This window comes from Acipenser ruthenus, chromosome 53 (genome assembly GCF_902713425.1).
Source record: "Acipenser ruthenus chromosome 53, fAciRut3.2 maternal haplotype, whole genome shotgun sequence".
NCBI classification, from domain to species: domain Eukaryota; kingdom Metazoa; phylum Chordata; class Actinopteri; order Acipenseriformes; family Acipenseridae; genus Acipenser; species Acipenser ruthenus.
In genome coordinates, this window is record NC_081241.1 from 2,522,328 (window position 1) to 2,544,517 (window position 22,190).

A 22,190-nucleotide genomic window follows, 5' to 3' on the forward strand; every position below is an offset into this window, starting at 1 on the left:
AAAAAATGTCTTTAAACGATTCCTCAGTACAATTTGTGTGATTTCTGCACGAGATACCATGTCCTTTACAATAACAGACACCCTACACACCACTTATTAACTTATTATAAAGTGCTCCCCTTTCTCTATAGTCGGGAGCCACAGTTCCAAGACTGGGCTGTTTGCGTTCCACTTTATAACAAGTATGAAAGTGCTACTGTAATGGAATGATGGGACAAACGGGAGCCAGGAACATGCCGTTGTATAAAGGGACACATTATAAAGGAGTGCTGTAGTTTTACTTTGGAAGTGTTAGTTTCTGTTTTATATAAAAAAAAAAAGATTTGCAAATTGTAACCCCTTTTTACATGAAAGAAATCAAGCGAAGATGTGGTTCAGGGTAGGTAACTCACTTTAACCTTAAATCAAATCACGTTCACATGAAGCAGATTTTAGGTGCTTCCAATACCAGACCAAATCGCCAATTAAATAGCTAGTATCTTATTTGTCATTTGATAAACAATATGTCCAATGATTGGCAAGGAAAGGATTTACATCTTACCTCAATCCATTACATCCCCGCTGTGCGCCAGAGTTCGCCTCCTCCTCCCCAGCCTCCACCTCCTTTTTGGCTTTGACTAATAGGGAGGGCAGCTATCTGGCGCCACTGCCAATGGCTTCCCTATGGTCAGCCTCTCTTGTTATGTGCAATATCATTTATGGGCAGGAGTGCCTCGACAGGCAATGCCAAGGAACATAGAGTAAAATATGTATGATGTAGTAATGTTGTCTAGCCTAAGCTTTAATAAATAGTCTATCACATGCATTTCTTGACTGAATTACAATTACATGAATCTTGTTTTTTTTAGGGTCTGAAGCCGCAGGTAAAGACAAGAAACATGAAGAGACTCCCAGTGCTGACAGCCAAGCCCTGAGTAACTCTGAGTGGAGGATTGTGCTGCTGGGAAAGCCTGAAGCAGGGAAGAGTGCTTCAGGAAACACCATCCTGGGGAGAGAGGAGTTTGAATGTAGAACAGCCTCCACAAATAAGGAGTGCCTGAAGAGGGAAGCTGTTATTGATGGGAGATGGGTTTCTGTCATCGACACATCAGGCATGCTTGATAGAACCCGCTCCGATGATGAAATTCTAAGCGAGATGATGAAGTTTATCCATCTGTCTTCTCCAGGACCTCACGCTTTTCTCCTGGTGCTCCATCCAGGAGGAGTGACTGAAGAAGACAGAGAAGCAGTGGAGATGATTCTGGAGACTTTTGGCAATGAATTTGCGAGCAACACGATTATCCTTTTCACTCTCGGGGACCACCTGAAAGACAAGAAGATTGAGGAGATTCTGAAAGGCGACCAGGAGCTCCAGCAGCTTGTTCAGAAGTGTGGGAACAGGTGTCACGTCTTTGACAACAAGAACATTCAAGACCGCACCCAGGTGAGACAGCTCTTCAAGAAAATAGAGACAATGGTGAAGGCCAATGGAGGAAGCTACTACACCAATGTGATATACCAGGGCGCTGGAAAAGAGCTTGGATTAACAGAAAAAAAAATATTGGTTAATTACACAATGGAGTTGAGCAAGAAGGAAAAGGAACTGAAAGTCAAGTATCTGAAGGAGTCCAAGAAGCTGAAATCGCTGGAGATGAGGAGAAGTCTGGAGGAGAAGTATAAGATAGATCTGGAGCACCTCAGGTCCACCTATCAAGGAAAATCTGACTGGGTGAAAGAAGAACCGTACTATGCTGCCCTGTCTGATTTCAAACCTAAGCAAAAATGTGTCGTACAGTAAACAGCACTAAAGACTGTACGATAACACTTTACATTGTGTCTCTAATTACTGTGTGTTTACATTGTAGTTACTTTGTTTAATTAATTAGTAATTTAGCAGACACTTTTATCCAGAGACTGGGGGGAGAACTATGAATCATCTGCTGCAGCACTTCCAATAATACCTTGTTTGTTTTACGTCTCATCCGAAGGACGGAGCACAAGGAGGTGAAGTGACTTGCTCAGGGTCACACACAGTGAGTCAGTGGCTGAGCTGGGATTGAATTGAGTGGCTGAGCTGGGAACCTCCTGGTAACAAGCCCCTTTCTTTAACCACTGTACCACCAAGCCTCCTTAGTCACGTCAAAGGCGTTTTATCAAAGTACACACATTGCCCTGCCTCAGCATGACTGAGACTTGTCATTAGCAGAGAATTGAGAGAGACTATTTTGACAAGTCCTTGTAATCGTTCAGTGTCTGTGTAACGGGTTATAAGAGCCCACTTGAACCTTACACTTGTTTGCTACATTGGGTCAGACAAGTTTATTGCATCAAAGCAACTGAGAGGCCTATAATAGACAAAGAGCGGTTTTGTTGTTCCCTTATAAGAGTTTACCATTGTATTTTTGCACTGTAATTTTTCAGTTTTACCATGCTTTTCCCACAGTTATACTATGTATTTACCATGTTTTACCCTGGTTTATCATGCTTACTGCTTTAGAGTAGTGGGGTTTGATTTTGTCAGCTTTGAGGTCCCTTTTCCTGCAGAGTTGTCGGTCCTTGTCTTTGACAGCGAGACACAGCTGAATCTGAAACTATGATAATGCGTTCTGCTGAGTACGTTAAATCATTGAACAAAAATGTGTGCAATGTAAAGGAAAGGGAGGACTAGAAAGCAATGTATTGGGTTTCATATACTGTAGGTGGTAAATGGTGATGATGTAAAATGTTAACATTGGTATTAATTAACAAGCATATTTCAGATTTAAATGACTTCTGTTAAAAATTATATTGATTTATTATTATTTTATTATTATTATTATTATTATTATTATTATAGGGACTTATGGTACACGTATTTTGCTGGTTGTTAATTTGAACTGAAGACTTTGAGATTATATATTTTTTTAATCAAAAGTGTTCCCATTTGAATGTAAGCTGTGCCTTGCTGTTTAACTATTCTGCACAGCAGTGTTTTTAGTTATTGGATCTTCTGATAAAAACTAATGTCTGTTCTTGATTTTGAAAAATAAAATGTTGTTGATGCATTGATTATTGTTGATAAATGCGTATGTGAGAAATAAGGTCCCCAATTGCTCCACTGATTTATCTGTAACACATCAACTCATGTTAAGTGGTTTTCCTTTATTCCATTCAAGGTTCAACCTCTTCCCCCATTTACACTATTTTACCACACCTCTCTGTGCTTTACAATGCTTCCCTATGCTTTACCAGACCTCTCTGTGCTTTACAATGCTTCCCTATGCTTTACCACACCTCTCTGTGCTTTACCATGCTTCCCTATGCTTTACCAGACCTCTCTGTGCTTTACCATGCTTCCCTATGCTTTACCAGACCTCTCTGTGATATACAATGCTTCCCTATGCTTTACAATGCTTACCTGTGCTTCACCAGACCTCTCTCTGCTTTACAATGCTTCCCTGTGCTTTACCAGACCTCTCTGTGGTTATTTTTTTGTAAGTTTATCTCTCTGATCAGTGCAAAAGAATCTCAGTGTAAGTGTTCCAGTAATCATTCCACTCTGATTATATCAAGGTTCAACTTTGTCTTTTTTTATTTTAGTTTTACTTCCTTCTCTGAAATGGCAGCAGCTGCTTCCCCTGGTCAGCTCTCAGAAGAGCAGATCATCTGTTCGATATGTCTGGATATTTACACCAGCCCGGTCTCCACTCCCTGCGGTCACAACTTCTGCACAGAGTGTATCGGACACTGTTGGGATCAGAGTGGTAGTATCCAGTGCCCGCTCTGTAAGAGGAAGTATTACAGGAGACCTGATCTCAGCATTAACAGAGTCTTGGCTGAAATCTCAGAGAACTTCAGACAGGCGAAAGGGAGCAGTTCATAAGAAATACCTGGTTGTCCGTTTTAGGGGCCCAGGGTGCTGGCCATGCTGTCAAAGGTTGGCCCCTTGTTATCATAGCCATAGATCAGTGGTTATCAAACTTTTTGGACTGCGCCCCCTTCCTCTTGTCTGTGGTACACGACACCCTCCTCCACACACATGTTCATATCCCAGTAAAAAACCTGTTGGATTACTTTGGCATGGCCTGAGAAAGCACGGTAAGATCTGTTTCTGGAATGCTGTTTGCTAAATTGACAAATACAGTGCTTTGTTTTGCAATAATTCACAGATTTACTTTGTACCATATAGATGCAGTACCGTACTTTAGTGTTTCAGACACACTGATGTACCAGACATTATCAATTTATAATACCCTGACATTAATAAAGCAACTATGAACAAACTTGAACAAAAGTTATTGTATTTCTTGCTCTTATTGTATTACTTGTATTGTAACACTTGAAATGTATTTGCTTACGATTGTAAGTCGCCCTGGATAAGGGCGTCTGCTAAGAAATAAATAATAATAATAATAATAATAATAACTACAATGTAGTATAGCGACTCCCTCTGCGATATGATATTTTTACATGTCCAATGAACCCCTGAAGCCAATTCAATCGGATAGGACAGTGGTCTACAGTGGTCTACAGTGGTCTCGGTAAGATGACCCCAGCCCAGTACTCAACTATGCCCCCCCACCTCCCCCCCTGCCCTCGCCCTCGCCCTCGCCCCCCCCCCCCCCCACACACACCAAGGAATCTCGCCCTGTCAGGTTTTGTGTTTTGTTAATTCAATCAGAATTCTTATATAGCCCAGGAATGCAATCATTACAGCTGATCACTAGGGCAGCAGTGTGGAGTAGTGATTAGGGCTCTGGGCTCTTGACCGGAGGGTCGTGGGTTCAATCCCAGGTGGGGGACACCGCTGCTGTACCCTTGAGCAAGGTACTTTACCTAGATTGCTCCAGTAAAAACCCAACTGTATAAATGGGGAATTGTATGTAAAAATAATCTGATATCTTGTAATAAGGGCGTCTGCTAAGAAATTAATAATAATCAGTAAAATTTTAACTCTTTTATTTAATCCCAACACAGTGGGTTACAGAACTCCAGTATACAGAAAGAAAACACAAGCAGTTTACTTCATGCAGTTACACAGGCTATAAAAGCATTTGCAGTGCAGTACAGAAGAAAGATAGGGATCAATTACCTTCCCCTTCTGGAAGAGTGGAAGCACACGAAGGACAGTGGAACTGATGGATCTTCTACTGCTTTTCACTAACCTATTCCTAACTGACTTCTTATATAGCCTCTCACTACATACAGATAGACAAAGGTAAGGAGAGGCAGACACCCCCTATATCCCAAGTATCTAAAAGCCGCAAAAACTTATACTAAATAATGTTAATATCAAATTTCCCCACAACTGGATCTGCTTTTGAGTTAGGACCATTCTAAATCGTGTATCAGAAATGAACCAATCACAGTGAAGTATTTGCCAAAATTCCAGCACCTCTTATCCTGTGTAAAGATGTCATCCCATGCATAGAACACCACACCTGATTCCAATGTTGAAAAATCTAAACAAAGCAAACACGCCCATACCTGCTGTAAAGAAGGGTCAGTATTAAGAATCATGTTGTGTGTTTGTCTCGTGAGGAGAAAAGGTCTAAACTGGGTGTACTTCAGTTGAGGTCAAGAACATGTACCCTGCTAACACAGGAAATACTGCTGTTGAAAACAATCAGTCATTCGTGTAATATCAGGTGGTAGGAATGTGATCATGTAAATCACAAGCGTGTTAGTGTTCTCTAAGACAGAGTTGACCACTGGACACAATATGCCAATCATGATATGAATCAATAAATACAAAATCTATTTATGATGTTGTGGCACACGTGCATCAACATATGAAATGAACAGAATAAGTAATAAGCAAGCATATGTTAATAAACTGACTGACAAACTACATTAACAAAACACCCCTACATATGGTAAAAATGCAGCAGCTCTAACAGTAATTATGAAAACGAGAATGAATGTTAACACAGTGGTTATTAACACAGCACAGCCCCACACACGGTAAATGCAGCAGCAGCAGCTCTAGATTACTCTCGCGGTGACAAGCCAGTTTTGAAAAGTTTGAATTTGATGGTGATGATGAGTTATCAGGTACAAAACAGTGCTGTATCAGTTTTGAATCGGTAGTGATGAATCACTAGCGGTGCCAAAAAAGTGTTCTTTTAAGTGAAGTTCCTGTTCCTTTTAGGCAGAGCATTTTCAATGGGACCTATTGCACCTATTCTGTAATCATTTAAAACCAAGTGACTAGTATATTTCACCTAGGAGTATATTGTTTCTGTGTTATCAATAACTAATGGATATTGTTACTTAATAAACCGTGTAATTTGATTATAATAAATTCACTGCTGTTATTGTCTCTATTATTCGCTAGTAATTATTACAAGGCTTAGTATATTTGATATAACTATAATTATAATTACTAACCACAAACCTTACACTGGTACCTTTAAGGAAATATTACACACATTGCTAAAATACAAAAGCAAGAAATGAAATCGCCACAGTCTGAGCATTAGTCCTTTAATGCTTCTGGTGCAAGTTTCTCCGGCTGCACTTTTGTTTAATAAATTGTCTCGGCATTACACAGCACCTGTAGGCCTGCGTGCTTCATTCAGGGACCGTGGTTGTTGATTCTGGACTGAACCATTTCACGACCCAGAGAGGGGGGGATGAATGTTTTAATGATAATCCTGTGTACAGACTTCATTTGTGTGATTTATTGTGAATTTATACATTGTGTGTTGGGTGTCTCTTATTGCATAGCGTCAAGGTCGTCTCACCCAAACTGCATGAGATGACATCTTATATCACAAAGAGAGTGTCCAAATGACACCAATTCTAACCCACTCTTTAGTGCTGTTCACTGTATTACGCATCTGCGTTTAGGTTTAATTTCAGAAAGGACAGCATAGAGTACTTCTTCTTTCACCCTGTCAGATTTTTCTTGATACATGAACCTGAAAAGATGCAGTTCTTTCTCATACTTCTCCTCCAACCTTCTCCTCATCTCCAGCGATTTCAGCTTCTTGGACTCCTTCAGATACTTGACTTTCAGCTCCTCTTCCTTCTTGCTCAACTCCATTGCGTACTTCACCATTATTTTCTCTTCTGTTAATCCAAGTCCTTCTCCAGCGCCCTGGTATAACTTGTTGGTGTAGTAGCCTCCTCCATTGGCCTCCACCATTGTCTCTATTTTCTTGAAGAGCTGTCTCACCTGGGTACGGTCTTGCATGTTCTTGTTGTCAAAGACGTGACACCTGTTCCCACACTTTTGAACAAGCTGCTGGAGCTCCTGGTCAGCTGTCAGAATCTCCTCAATCTTTTTGTCTTTCAGGTGGTCCCCGAGAGTGAAAAGGACGATCGTGTTGCTCGCAAATTCATCACCAAAAACTTCCTGGATCACCTCCACTGCTTCTCTGTCTTCTTCAGTCACTCCTCCTGGATGGAGCACCAGGAGAAAAGTGTGAGGTCCTGGAGAAGACAGACAGATAAGCGTCACCATCTCTTGTAGAACTTCGTCATCGGAGCAGGTTTTATCAAGCATGCCTGACGTGTCGATGACAGAAACCCATCTCCCATCAATAACAGCCTCCCTCTTCATGCACTCCTTATTTGTGGAGGAAGGTCTACATTCAAACTCCTCTCTCCCCAGGATGGTGTTTCCTGAAGCACTCTTCCCTGCTCCAGTCTTCCCCAGCAGCACAATCCTCCACTCAGAGTCACTCCTCAGGGCTTGGCTGTCAGCACTGGGAGTCACTTCACATTTCTTGTCTTTACCTGCGGCTCCAAACACTGCAAAACAACAAGATTAATGTAATTCATTCAGATTATTAAAGTTTAGGCTAGACAACATTACTCCATCATACATTGTTGGAAAACATGGATCGAGAATTGATTAGCAGTTTGATACGCATGTGGACTGGCAGAGCTATACTGGTGTTCTTTTCTGAAAAGAGACTAATATTGCAGATAGCAGACTGTTTGGTTCAAATTGCATGTACTGCTAACAATTGATAAGAGACCTTGCGTCTACAAGCTTCTTGTCCAACATTGACTGCAAGCTAACAAGATAACAATGCTGTGGACCAGAAGGGGCCAGGCTCTAAGACTTTTGGGAATACAAAGCATAAAGGAGCTAAAAGGCTCCCAGGGACTGCCGTTGGACCCAAAGGTTCACAGGGAGAATAAGAGATAATGCCATTGGACTCAAAGGGTCTCAGGCAAAACGGAGAGATAGGAACAAGGAAGATGACAAAAACCAGATGTATGGACCTTTTTGGGGCACCACCAGGGGTCTGAAGAATGCACTGAGTTCAGAGGTCGTCACACTAGATTACACACACAGACACACACACACACACAAAATTAAATATATGGTAACAGAATAATGTGTTGTACCTTTGCCATTGGTTGAGTGTTATAGGAAGAGGAGGAGAGAGACACCTATGCAGAAGGGTATTTAATGTCATGTAAAAGATGTAACAACTGGTAATCGGATCTATACTTGGACTGGTTTCCCTGCATGTATGAAATAAACTTAACACTGATTAAGAAATGGCGTCTGTGCAGTTTCTTAAGAAACATCGATACTCACGTTTTAAGTTACATCATACATATTTTATACTAAGTTCTTTGGCCTCGCCTTTCAAGGTATCCCTGCGCATAATTTACAAATCTTTTTTTTTTTTTTTTAACTAACTTCAATATATAAAACATAAACACTTGATTTTGTAAAAAGTAGATTTAAAGCATAGGGATGCATTGTAAAGCACACACAGGTCTGGTAAAGCATAAGGAAGCATTGTAAAGCACAGAGGTGTGGTAAAGCATAGGGAAGCATTGTAAAGCACACAGAGGTCTGGTAAAGCATAGGGATGCATTGTAAAGCACAGAGAGGTCTGGTAAAGCATAGAGAAGCATTGTAAAGCACAGAGAGGTCTGGTAAAGCATAGGGATGCATTGTAAAGCGGAGAGGGGTCTGGTAAAGCACAGGGAAGCATTGTAAAGCAGAGAGGGGTCTGGTAAAGCCCAGTGAGGTATCGTGTAGCATATTGGTAAACAATGGTAAATGCAGAATACAACCATGGGACAAGCATCGGGACAACTTCTCACCTGGTTGGGTTTGTGGGTTTAGGTTGGTTGTTACGTAGTTAGCAGGAATCAGTCCAACTCCTCTGTGAGTCTCTACTGACCACCACCCCAGGTCACTGATGGAGTAAAGAAGATATATTTTTGTATCAGGTGTATATTGAAGCTTATTTCTGTGGATACAACTTGATCAGGATGGCGAAGAACTCCTACAACTTTAAACTGAAAGCTGTTGAGCTTGCAAATCAGATCAGTGTTTGCGTGAGGATCACATACCAGTGTAGCGTGGAGAGGCAAATAATAACAAGAGAGAATGTCAATTCAACACCGAGGAGGTTGGTTTATTTTCCCTTTCTTTTCTTACAGCAGTTTCTAAGAGTCGCAGGGCTCAACTCTTTAATATACTGTGTGTTTCTTTCTCCTCAACCAGCAAGACAACTAAACACTCACAGTCTCCTGATCCAGACAGGGCTTTGGTGAGGAAGATGAGTTGATCCCATGGTTATCCCCTAAAACAGCATCACCACAGCGAGAGCTACACTAGCTTCTGCTCCCCAACGACACTCCCTAAAACGCTACACCCCCCACTCTCCGAACTTCCTGTCTGGATCAGATTCTGTAGCGTCTATTATTCCAAAATGCAGTGCATACAACCAGAACAGAAATGCATTTAAGAAACTTAAATAATAATAATCATACAGCTCCTGCATTACAACTAAAATGCACCAGTTTCAGTACATAGTCCTGTGTACTTACAGTCTTCTGGGTTTTTTTTCGGTTCCATAAACTTTAAAGTAAAATATGGGTATGCTCCAGTGTGTAACTGTATTATTTTAAATTACTTTTATTCAAGTTTATTTAATTCATTTTGTTTCTATTTGTAATGTTTTGCCATACTGTGCTTTTATATGTGTTTCTTTATTAAGCTGCCTTTATTTGAGCTTGGGTAGGGAAAAATATGTACGTTGCATTATTGAGAACAGCGTTTATTCAAGGGTGCCAACTATTAGAAATCTGATATCTGAGTGTGGCGCTTATTCAAGGGTGTGCGGGTATGTAGTGACAGAGCAGAGGTGGGTGGGTGTGCGGGTGCGCAGGTGTGCAGGTGAGCGGGTGCGCGGGTGTGTGGGTGTGCGGGTGCGCGGGTGCGCGGGTGCGTGGGTGTGTGGGTGTGTGGGTGTGTGGGTCAGTTTGGTGGCTGATTCCCATCTTAGTGAAGGAAGCTGGAACCAAGATGGCCACCGCCCTTTGCATACCCGCATGGCATTAGCTTGGGAGTTGGTTTTGGGGTTTGTCTATTTTGAGAGGTTTGTAGGTTTTTGTTTAAACCTTTTTGTGTGTTCCTAGGTTGTGATTTGTTTGTTATTATTAAAAGTGTGCCAAGGTGCTGTCAACTGAAGTTTCGTACGTGGATTTGATATTTCTGCCGCTGACAAGCCTTGACCGACCGCCACTACTCTACAGTAGTCAGGACGTCAAATGGTCTGTAATACTTTCTTCTGAGAAACTAGTGTCAAGTTCAACAACATTTAAAGAAAGAGCCAAGCTAATACGGTCTGATTCTTCATTTTACAAAAGGTGCCAGGTATGGGTGTGTTTTGTTGTTTGGTTTTGATTTTTCAACATTGGAATCAGGTGTGTTCTGTGCATGGGATGACATCTCTACACAGGATAAAGAGGTACTGGAATTTTGGCAAATACTTCACTGCGATTGGTTCGTTTTTGATATGTGATTTATAATATAAAATGGAAGCCAATGAGAATATGAGATCACTCACAAACACTGCAGAAGGATGTCAAAGGGGCGGTACCTGTCATCATGAACCGTGATCATTTCTCCTTCTTTAATTGTGAGTTCATCTTCGTCCTCAGCATCATAGTCATAGAGGGCACAGACTTTGAAAGAGGTTTTGCCCCTATGCAAGGGTGCTGGAGGTGGCAAAGGAGAAGAGAAGCGTGGCTGAGTCTCTGACTGCTGCTGACATTCCTGCTGAATAGCTGCACATGGTGGTGACAGGAGGGATTAAACAACATTCAGATTAACTGAAAACAATTAAATTATTTCGTCCTTATCGTCACGGTATCAAACAGGAATCCATAGACTTTGTTGTGGGGCTCGTTTAGTTCAGGGGAAGGGCTGAGAGCAGCAGACTGTGCTCTCTGTCCTGCAGTGAGAGAGCTCAGCTTGAGTGTGTTATTTTGGATGTTTTGTTTTGCCTGTTTAAATGTTGTGTTTGTTTCGTTATTTAAATAACTTCCTTGTGCTCCGTCCTTCAGATGAGACGTAGTTGTAAGTGACTCTGCAGCTGATGCATAGTTCATACACCCTAGTCTATGTAAGTTGCCTTGGATAAAAGCATCTGCTAAATAAATAAATAAAAACAAACAAGGTCCTATTGGAAGTGACTCTGCATCAGCAGTTGTGATGCATAGTTCACCCCCTGGTCTCTGTAAATCGCTTTGGATAAAAGCGTCTGCTGAATTAATAATAATGATAATAATAATAATAATAATAATAATAATAAATTAAAAAAACACGGACACAGGAGCTTATCATAAATAATTAAGATGACGTTATCATAAATAATTAAGATGACATTATTTATTTTCAACAGTGCTCATGAGTTTTCACTTTCTATTAACTTTGCAGCAGGTTGATAATGATATGCTGTTTTTTTGAAAATCTGGTTTATTTACTGTAGACTATTAAAGAGATGTGCAGTGTGGTACTGACTGTTTTCTTAGTAATGGAGGCAGTGAGCGAAAATTAATCTTTAATTTGCTGTCTTACCTTCTAAACGCCCTCCACTCTTCCCAGGTACCAGGGTGAACACTTCTGCTTCACTGACTGAATGACAGAATTATCATGTCAAAGGAGTTCGCTAGAAATACACACATTGTCCAGCCACAGCGGCACTGAGATGAAGCTCAGCTAAAACATTGTTCTGAACAATTTTTGCAGAAAATTCTACAGTAAATGCAGTTTTACAACTGATTGCTAGAGCTTTAATTGACTGTTATGCCATAAGTGGCAGTAATTAAATATAGACATTCAGACCAAATTGTCTCTGTAAGATACAACACCAGGAATAACAGAAATGTGTTTCATGCCAACCTGTTCTGGTTATGTTCACGAGTTCCTCCTTGCAGATGTCCTCAATGAGGTGTTTAAGTTCAGACACAGCCTGGTTGGCAATGCTGGCAGGAGTCTCTGTATTCACAGTCAAGCTGGAGAGGTCTTTAAGATCTGGAGGCTCAGGGAGAATCTGGACTTCCTGTAACAAGGAAGAGGGAAAAGGAATCATCAGTAAAAGATGAGTAAATATCACTCATGTTTTCTATGGTTTCTATAGACAACATGTTCAAACTGCACCATACAGTTTGTAATGTTGTTGAAGCTGACACCCTGGGATCCTTCAAGAAGCTGCTTGATGAGATTCTGGGATCAATAAGCTACTAAGAACCAAACGAGCAAGATGGACTGAATGGCCTCTTCTCGTTTGTAAACTTTCTTATGTTCTTCTTATAAAAGTTTACCACAGTATTTTTTGCACTGTGTTTTGCACTATGCATTTACCATGCGTTGCCATGCTTATTAATATATTTTACCATACCTCTCTATTCTTTACAATGCTTACCTATGTTTGACCATGCTTTCACAGTGCTTCATTACACATTGCTGTGTTAACCATGGCTTGTTTTTTTAATATGCTTTCCCAGACATCTCTGCTTTACAATGCTTCCCTATGCTTTACCACACCTCTCTGTGCTTTACAATGCTTCCCTGTGCTTTACTGTACCTCTCTGTGTTTTACAATGCTTCCCTATGCTTTATCAGACCTCTCTGTGCTGTACAATGTTTCCCTGTGCTTTGCCATTCTTTCACTGTGCTTTTACGAAGGAAAACTTTTATACAGAGAATAGTAGGCCTTAGTGTCAGTGCATTATGGAGAATAACAGATGGGCTGCAGTGAATTACAAGAACATAATTCCACTGAGGGGTTCTTAGACATCAGAAACTATGAGAGCAAGTACTGCATACATTTTGAAATATAACAGATGGATTTGATTTTACATGACATGAAGATAGGGAAAGGGGAACGCAGCTTCGAAAAGAATATGTGAGAAATATTTTGAACAACATTTTATTGTCAGTGTTTTCTAGGAGAATTTAAACTCTGATCTAACCTGTAGAAACTGGATGTGATCCTCTGTCTCTAAAAGCTGTTTCAGCTCAGCATTTCTCCTCCTTAGCTCAGCAATCTCCTGCTCCAGTTTCTTCACAAGTCCTCCAGCCTGCTTCACGGCTGCTCTGCTCTTGGTATCAATCTCTTTGGTCACCTCAGCCCAGAAAGTCTCAATGAATTGGATAAGCTCAGCTCGGATCTTCTGGTTCACCTCCATGTCCCTCTGTTCTGATCTCTGAGTGACAGGAAACATCCAGTTTATGAGGGGCATTGTTATCAATCTTGGTAAGCCTAAACTTCTTAAAAATAAGTTTACAAAGTTTACAAGTGAGAGGAGGCCTGTGACACAGAGCGAATTAATCCTAATCAGCAATCTCCCTCCTGATCTGAGAGGACACTGTATAACCAGAGCAGAGTGCCCCGGAATGGATGGTTTGGCAGTTCATTCCAGGGTCAGTCGGAAACTGGCCATCCAGGAAGGGTGCGGGGCCACGATACCAGAAGTCAGCGCCTGAATGCGGTAGGCGATGTGTCAGTCACGGATTGGAGAAGACGTGATTGGCCGCGCCACCGAAAATGGGCGTGACAGAGGGTATTTAGGGGAAGTGGCCCCAGTGACCTGTGCCTTCACTATGGTTACGGAAAAGACCCGTTGAGAGAACGGACGTAATTAATAAGTAGAGTGAGTGTTGAGTGTTTTGTTTGTTTTGATAACTGTCTGTGTTTGTCTTTGTAGACGGGTAAATATCTGGGAGCTGTCGCTATTCAGCTAGCATCAAACCCGAACTGCACTGCACTGTTACTCACTGTTCACTGTTCAAAACACCACTTGCACCCGGAGTACTCACTGTTGGACTGGTGATCGTTTAGGTGTTTTATAGTGTGTGTCATTGTATTATTATTTTGGGACTGAACCCCGTGGTTTTGACTGGGTGTGCACATTGTTGTGTTTAGTCAACTGTATTATTTAAAAGCATCAATAAAGCTTTGTTTTGACTATTGAACTGTTGTTAGACTGTTGTTTATAATCACTGCCTCACTTCCACACCTGTGCACTACCAACCACACGTTCACAAGGCCATTCAGGCCATCTAAGCTCATCTGGTTCCTAGTAGCTGATTGATCTCAGAACTTTGTGATGCTTGATCTTAAGGGATCCAAGTGTTTCTGCCTCAACAACATTACTAGGTAACCTATTCCCTTTGTTGGACTCTCTACTTGGCCACAGTGTCCCTTTGGTGCTGTGCTGACCAGACTTGGACCCAGTCCTGTAAGTGTGGTCTCACCACTGCATTATACAACCTCCTCATATCCTCCTTGGATTTGTACTCTACATGGTGTACAGAACCCTCCATTGAAGGACCCTGATCTTTTAGGGAGAGGTGGCTTGTACAACATCATTGGATTTGTACTCTACACTTCTGGCTATAAACCACAGCATTCTGTTTACCTTTTTGATTGCTTCTTCGCACTGGAAACCAAATAACACGAGTGACATGTGGGCAACAGAACCATGCATATTAGTGAACCCTATGAATTTTACCTTTAAAAGAGTAATCCTGCAAGGTTTTTGTGTGTCTCTTATGCAGGTGTCTGATTAATTTAAATGAATACATTGTTTTAATACTGGGCAGTGTGGCAGGGTGAATGCTCAGCCGAAGCACGGATGTGTGTATGTGTGGGGAATTACAACCACGGGTGTATAAATAGGGTGATCAGTGTTAGTAGAGTAGTGATGGGGAAGGAACGGTGCTGGCTGTATTGCGTGTTTGTTGTTTTGTTACATGTAAATAAATGTGCTTGATCACATAAACTACAACGTAGTTTATGTGATCAAGCACATTTATTTACATTTTCTGGTCTCTGAGAGTCTCCTTGCCATCACAGACAGTAACAGTTGTCAATGTAACACCTACATTCACGCTCTCCACAGCCTGTTTCAGCTCCTCCACTTCTTTCAGTCTCTCCTGGATTCTCTGTTGTATATCTGTCTGTGTCTCTCCCAGCTGCTTCTGTGTAGATAGAAATATAGCGACACCGTAACATTTCTGATGGGACATTAAGCAATTGCCTGTTGCATTCTGCTCTTAAACCTATCTGAATATAACTAGGATGTTTTTCCAGTGTTATGGTTTATATATATATATAGTACTTCTTACGAAGTCAGTCAAGTCAGTCGAATGAAATCCAGCGACAGGAAGCAAACCACAGTTCGCAGGATATCAGCACCCCTGTCATAGATGTGAGGAGGACTTGCATGGACACAGTTAGTGATGAACCTAATGATCCTTGTGAACCCGGTCAGACAAACCAGCATAAGAGAGAAAAGAACCTCAACGGGCACAAGCCTGGAGTTAAATGGCCAAGAGCTTGTGAGAAAACTGCATGGGACACAGTAAACACAGATCTCTGCGTTGCATTGGAAAGATTAAGTGGAACAGTTGAAAAGAAGCTGGATAAATTTGGGGACATCATCTACGCATATGGAAGTGAGAGGTTTGGAGTTGAAAAAAGGAAGGAAAAAGTACAAACTATTCCTGGAAAGTCTAGACAGCAGCAGGAGATTGAACGCTTAGTTAGAGAAAGGAGACAGCTGAGGAACCAATGGAGAAGAGCAGAACAAAGTCAGAAGGAGGGACTCAATCTCTTACAAAGGGTCATAAAAGATAAGCTTGCAACATTGCGCAGAGCTGAGCGCCTACGGAAACGCTACAAAAAGAAGGAACATGCGAGAGCGAACTTTTATAAAGACCCATTCAAATTTGTAAAGAAGTTATTCACCAGTGAGAAAAATGGCACACTAAAAGCATCTAAGGTTGAGCTGGAGAGATATTTGGAGGAAACACATACAGATTCAAAAAGGCAGGAGCCTATGTCAGTTCCGTCAGACATCCCACCTATCAATCCACCAGAATACCAAATGGAGGACTGTGCACCTAAGTGGAAAGAAATAGAGCAAGCTGTGAAAAAAGCAAGGGCTTCATCATCTCCAGGGCCTAATGGAGTTCCGTACAGAGTGTACAAGAGTGCTTCAGGAGTTCTACGAATTCTGTGGAAATTGATGAAAGTGGCATGGGAAAAACAGGTTGTACCAAGAGCATGGCGCCGAGCAGGTGGAGTCTTTATACCTAAAGAAAAAGATTCTACAAGCATCAGTCAGTTTCGTCCCATTTCCCTATTAAACGTAGAAGGCAAGATTTTCTTCAGCATTATTGCTCAGAGATTGTCAGCTTACCTATTAAAGAACTGCTTCATTGACACTTCAATACAAAAAGCGGGCATTCCAGGTTTCCCAGGTTGCTTAGAACACATCAATGTGATCTGGCAACAAATTCAATCAGCTAAAAAGGAGAGGAAGGAGCTCCATGTGACATTCCTGGATTTGGCTAATGCATATGGTTCAGTGCCACATGAACTACTTTGGGCAGCATTTGATTTTTTCAGTGTACCGATGACAATAACAAATTTAGTGAAAGCCTATTTTGGAGATTTGCAATTCAGTTTTTCAACTTCAGAATTCAGCACTACATGGCAATGCCTAGAGGTTGGAATAATGGCAGGATGCACCATTTCTCCACTGGCTTTTACCATGGCAATGGAAGTAATCATTAGGGCATCAAAATGGGTAGTAGGAGGAGAGCGCTTGGCTTCTGGAATGCGACTACCACCAATTCGAGCATACATGGATGACATGACAACCATGACTACAACAGTAGCCTGCACTAATCGATTATTGGGCAAATTAACCAATAACATTGAATGGGCACGAATGCAATTCAAGCCCACTAAATCAAGGAGCATCTCTATAATTGAAGGCAAAGTAGTAGATAAAACATTCTTCATTAATGGTGAGGCAATACCAACAGTGTCTGAGAAGCCAGTGAAGAGACTTGGGAGATGGTACGACGGGGATCTAAAGGACACAGTTCGTATGGGAGAAGTTAGACAACAAGCAGTGGAAGGGTTGAAGAGCATAGACAGCTGCGCTCTACCAGGTAAAATAAAACTCTGGTGCTTTCAGTTTGGTCTACTGCCGAGGTTGCTGTGGCCACTGACTGTGTACGAGGTTTCTTTGACAACAGTAGAGAAGCTGGAAGCTTTAATCAGTTCATACATCAGGAAATGGTTGGGAGTTCCACGCTGCCTCAGCAGAGTGGGACTTTATGGTAAAGGAATACTGCAGCTACCAGTCTCTGCTCTAACCGAGGAGTTTAAGTGCGCCAAGGTCAGACTGGAAATGACATTAGTAGAGTCACGCGATAAATGCGTAAGGGAGGCAGCACCTGTGTTGAAAACTGGAAGAAAGTGGGCGGCAAAGAAAGCTGTGGAAGATGCAAAGGCTGCCCTTCGAATTGGTGATATCATGGGGCAAGTTCAGCATGGAAGAGGGGGTCTTGGTTTCAGTTCAACTCCTCCTACATGGCACAAGGCGGCCCCAGCTCAAAGGAGGAAGCTGGTAGTCAACGAGGTGCAAAAGCAGGAGGAGAGGATGAGGTGTATAAAGGCCATTTCCCAGGCCAAACAGGGAGAATGGATGAGATGGGAGAGTGTGGAACAACGCAAGATTGGCTGGCAAGACCTATGGTCAATGGAACAGAGCAGGATCAGTTTCCTCATCAGGTCAACATATGATGTTCTCCCATCACCACAGAACCTAAACCTCTGGGTAGGAGAGGATCCCTCATGTCCTTTGTGTTCATCACCTGCAACATTAACACACATTTTGACAGGATGTAAGGTGGCTCTTAGCCAAGGTCGGTTTACTTGGCGCCATGACCAGGTGCTGCGATGTTTGGCCTTAGCATTGGAAGACAAGCGTAACATGACCAATAAGTTGCCACCTGTCCCATCAAAACATTACACACAAAAGACAACATTCCTCCGCCCAGGAGAGCAACCACCAAGAAAAGGTGTTAAAACCAATCCTCGCCCAGGACAACTGGAAGCTGCTAGAGACTGGAATATGCTGGCAGATGTTGGTCAACGGCTTATTTTTCCACCTGAGATTGCCACCACTAACCTTCGACCAGATATTGTCTTGTGGTCTGGATCAGCACGCCTTGTTCACCTGGTAGAGTTAACAGTGCCATGGGAGGATGCTGTAGATGAGGCGTATGAGAGGAAGAAACTGCGGTATGCTCAACTAGCCACTGAAGCGGAACAGCAAGGATGGAGAGTCCAGGTTTACCCAGTGGAAGTGGGTTGTCAAGGATTTGTGGCACACTCTACAACCCGGTTTCTCAGAGACGTCGGATTCAGTGGCCAAGAGTTGCGTCGCACAGTGAAGAACTTATCTGAAGCAGCAGAGAGGAGCAGCAACTGGCTGTGGTTGAGACGAAAAGATTCTGGCTGGGGACAGGTAAGTAAGCTGGGCTGAGTTGAGTGGGGGACGGAGGGGGGTGATGCTGGGACGCCAGAATCACCGTCGAGCCCTCTTGAGGTGTCGTGGGCTAGTCGACGAAACACTGAGGATGGAAGGTGCCCACTTGAAAACCCCAGAGATGTACCCTACTTAGCTCAATCCACACGGTTGTCATGCTGATGCGCTGGGGAGGCCGCACTTTGGTTGATCCCCGGAGCCAGCATCGCAGCCGTTGTGTGTGCTGATGCGCCAGGGAGGCAAAATAAGCTGATCCCTGGAGCCAGCATTACACTTCAGCCATTAACACCAGACAGAAGGATATCTACATCATCATATGGAAGGAAACGTAAATGGAGGGAGACACATATGGATCACATTAGTTTACTGTAAAGCTACGTCTTAGTTGGTGCTTATCTTGGCGAGAGCCGAGTTCAAATCAGCATGAAGTTTTAACATCTACTCTCGTGTAATGGAAATCATTATATATATATATATATATATATATATATATATATATATATATATATATATATATATATATATATATATACACTGAACAAAAATATAAACGCAACATGTAAAGTGTTGGTCCCATGTTTCATGAGCTGAAATAAAAGATCCCAGAAATTTTCCATACGCACAAAAAGCTTATTTCTCTCAAATTTTGTGCACAAATTTGTTTACATCCCTGTTAGTGAGCATTTCTCCTTTGCCAAGATAATCCATCCACCTGACAGAAGCTGATTAAACAGCATGATCATTACACAGGTGCACCTTGTGCCGGGGACAATAAAAAGCCACTAAAAAATGTGCAGTTTTGCAACACAACACAATGCCACAGGTGCCTCAAGTTTTGAGGGAGCATGCAATTGGCATGCTGACTGCAGGAATGTCCACCAGAGCTGTTGCCAGAGAATTGAATGTTCATTTCTCTACCATAAGCCGCCTCCAACATCATTTTAGAGAATTTGGCAGTACATCAAACCGGCCTCACAACCTCAGACCACGTGTAACCACGCCAGCCCAGGACCTCCACATCCGGCTTCTTCACCTGCGGGATCATCTGGGACCAGCCAGTCGGACAGCTGATGAAACTGTGGGTTTGCACAAATGAAGGATTTCTGCACAAACTGTTAGAAACTGTCTCAGGGAAGCTCATCTGTGTGCTCATCGTCCTCACCAGGGTCTTGACCTGACTGCAGTTCGGCTTGTAACCGACTTCAGTGGGCAAATGCTCACCTGCAATGGCCACTGGCACGCTGGAGAAGTGTGCTCTTCACGGATGAATCCCGGTTTCAACTGTACCGGGCAGATGGCAGACAGCGTGTAATGTGTTGTGTGGGCGAGCTGTTTGCTGATGTCAACGTTGGTGGCGGTGGGGTTATGGTATGGGCAGGCATAAGCTATGGACAATGAACACAATTGCATTTTATCGATGGCAATTTGAATGCACACAGATACCGTGACGAGATCCTGAGGCCCATTGTTGTGCCATTCATTCGCCGCCATCACCTCATGTTTCAGCATGATAATGCACGGCCCCATGTCGCAAGGATCTGTACACAATTCCTGGAAGCTGAAAATGTCCCAGTTCTTCCATGGCCTGCATACTCACCAGACATGTCACCCATTGAGCATGTTTGGGATGCTCTGGATCGACGTGTACAACAGCGTGTTCCAGTTCCCGCCAATATCCAGCAACTTCACACAGCCATTGAAGAGGAGTGGGACAACATTCCACAGGCCACAATCAACAGCCTGATCAACTCTATGCGAAGGAGATATGTCGCGCTGCATGAGGCAAATGGTGGTCACACCAGATACTGACTGGTTTTCTGATCCACGCCCCTACCTTTTTTTTAAGTTATCTGTGACAAACAGATGCATATCTGTATTCCCAGTCATGTGAAATCCATAGATTAGTGCCTAATGAATTTATTTCAATTGACTGATTTCCTTATATGAACTGTAACTCTTTGAAATTGTTGCATGTTGCGTTTATATTTTTGTTCAGTGTGTGTGTGTATATATATATATATATATATATATATATATATATGCCACTTTCGTGACCTTCTCAATCTCTTCTTGTGTAAATTGAACTCTCACAATAACAGGTGAGTTGAAACACAGGATGGTATATTTATTTATACACAAAAGAAATCAAGCAAAACAAAAACTTAACTCCATCAAGGAGTACTAATTAAACTTTGCAAGTCTTTAAACTATAAACGGGATGGCTAAGCTGTTTACCAGTCACCCAAGCATTTTCACATTAGAGAGACAGAGGAGGCTTCTCAATGAAAACTACCTTTGGTTCTTTTAAACAAACCAGGAGATAAAGTTGTCAAGAAACCGCACTGTGGCCCACACCTGTAGTTCAAACACTGACGTTTCTCTCCTACATGTTTCCAAGTGTCTGGTGGCTGTCTCTTATCAAGCTGAGTGTATTTCTTGTGCACTCTTTGCTGTGCCAATCATACAAAGAGAGCAAGACAATCTACACTCTCAGCTTGATCACAGGCAGCCACCGAACTCTTAAAACATATTAGAAGTCTTTATATCTAATAGATGAAAATCTGATATTGACATACTTAATGTGTTAATATTTAAACGTTTAAGATTCTTTGCACTTGACATTCTGAGGGTGATATCTACACTCTCAACGACATTGTAAGTGTAGTTATTGCTAATAGGATCCAATGTGGACGTGACTCATAAATCATAAGAAATGGTTCCCACCCATACCTGCTTGTCAGCTCTCTCCTTCTCAGCTGAGACTGTATCATGGCCCCTGTGTTTCTCTTCAGTGCACAGCCAGCAAATAGAAGTCCCATCAGTCCGGCAGTAGACCTCCAAAACCCGTTGGTGCTCCTTGCAGAGTTTCTGCTCCAGATTCCTAGTGGCACTGACCAGTCTGTGTCTCTTCAACGTGACAATCTCAAAGTGTGGCTTGACGTGTGTTTCACAGTAAGAGACCAGGCACGTCAAACAGGATTTCACAGCTTTGAATTTTCTCCCAGTGCAGAAATCACACGGCACATCTCCAGGTCCAGCATAGCTTTGTCCTGAACTGCTCCCCTTGGCTTGTCTGAAGTTCTCTGAGATTTCAGCCAAGACTCTGTTAATGCTGAGATCAGGTCTCCTGTCATATTTCCTCTTACAGAGCGGGCATTGGATACTATCACTCTGATCCCAACAGCGTCCGATACACTCTGTGCAGAAGTTGTGTCCGCAGGGAGTGGAGACCGGGCTGGTGTAAATATCCAGACATATTGAACAGATGATCTGCTCTTCTGAGAGCTGACCAGGGGAAGCAGCTGCTGCCATTTCAGAGGAGGAAGTAAAATAACCAAAAAAACAAAGTTGATGCTTGATATAATCAGAGTGGAATGATGTATTACTGGAATGCCTACATTGAGATTTGTTAGCCCTGAGCAGAGAGATAAACTTATCAAAATATAAACAAGGGGGGGGGGGGGGGGTTAAAGCATAGGGAAGCATTGTAAAGCACAGAGAGGTGTGGTAAAGCATAGGGGAGCATTGTAAAGCATAGAGAGGTCTTGTAAAGCATAGGGAAGCATTGTAAAGCACAGAGAGGTCTGGTAAAGCATAGGGAAGCATTGTAA

The 22,190-nt window shown here is 42.3% G+C and overlaps 1 protein-coding gene across 1 annotated transcript; it reads right to left on the minus strand.

Annotated features, from left to right (window-relative positions):
- Positions 1–4,905: 4,905 nt before the first annotated feature.
- LOC117432834 (uncharacterized) lies at positions 4,906–21,891 on the minus strand. Its single transcript, XM_059016511.1, has 8 exons — positions 21,310–21,891; positions 15,116–15,211; positions 13,201–13,434; positions 12,128–12,287; positions 11,804–11,860; positions 10,824–11,010; positions 9,037–9,131; positions 4,906–7,716 (listed from the first exon to the last, which is right to left on the minus strand). Exons 1-8 carry the CDS (start codon positions 21,889–21,891, stop codon positions 6,785–6,787), a joined length of 2,343 nt encoding a protein of 780 aa, XP_058872494.1. The 3' UTR covers positions 4,906–6,784.
- Between the last annotated feature and the right edge of the window lie 299 nt (positions 21,892–22,190).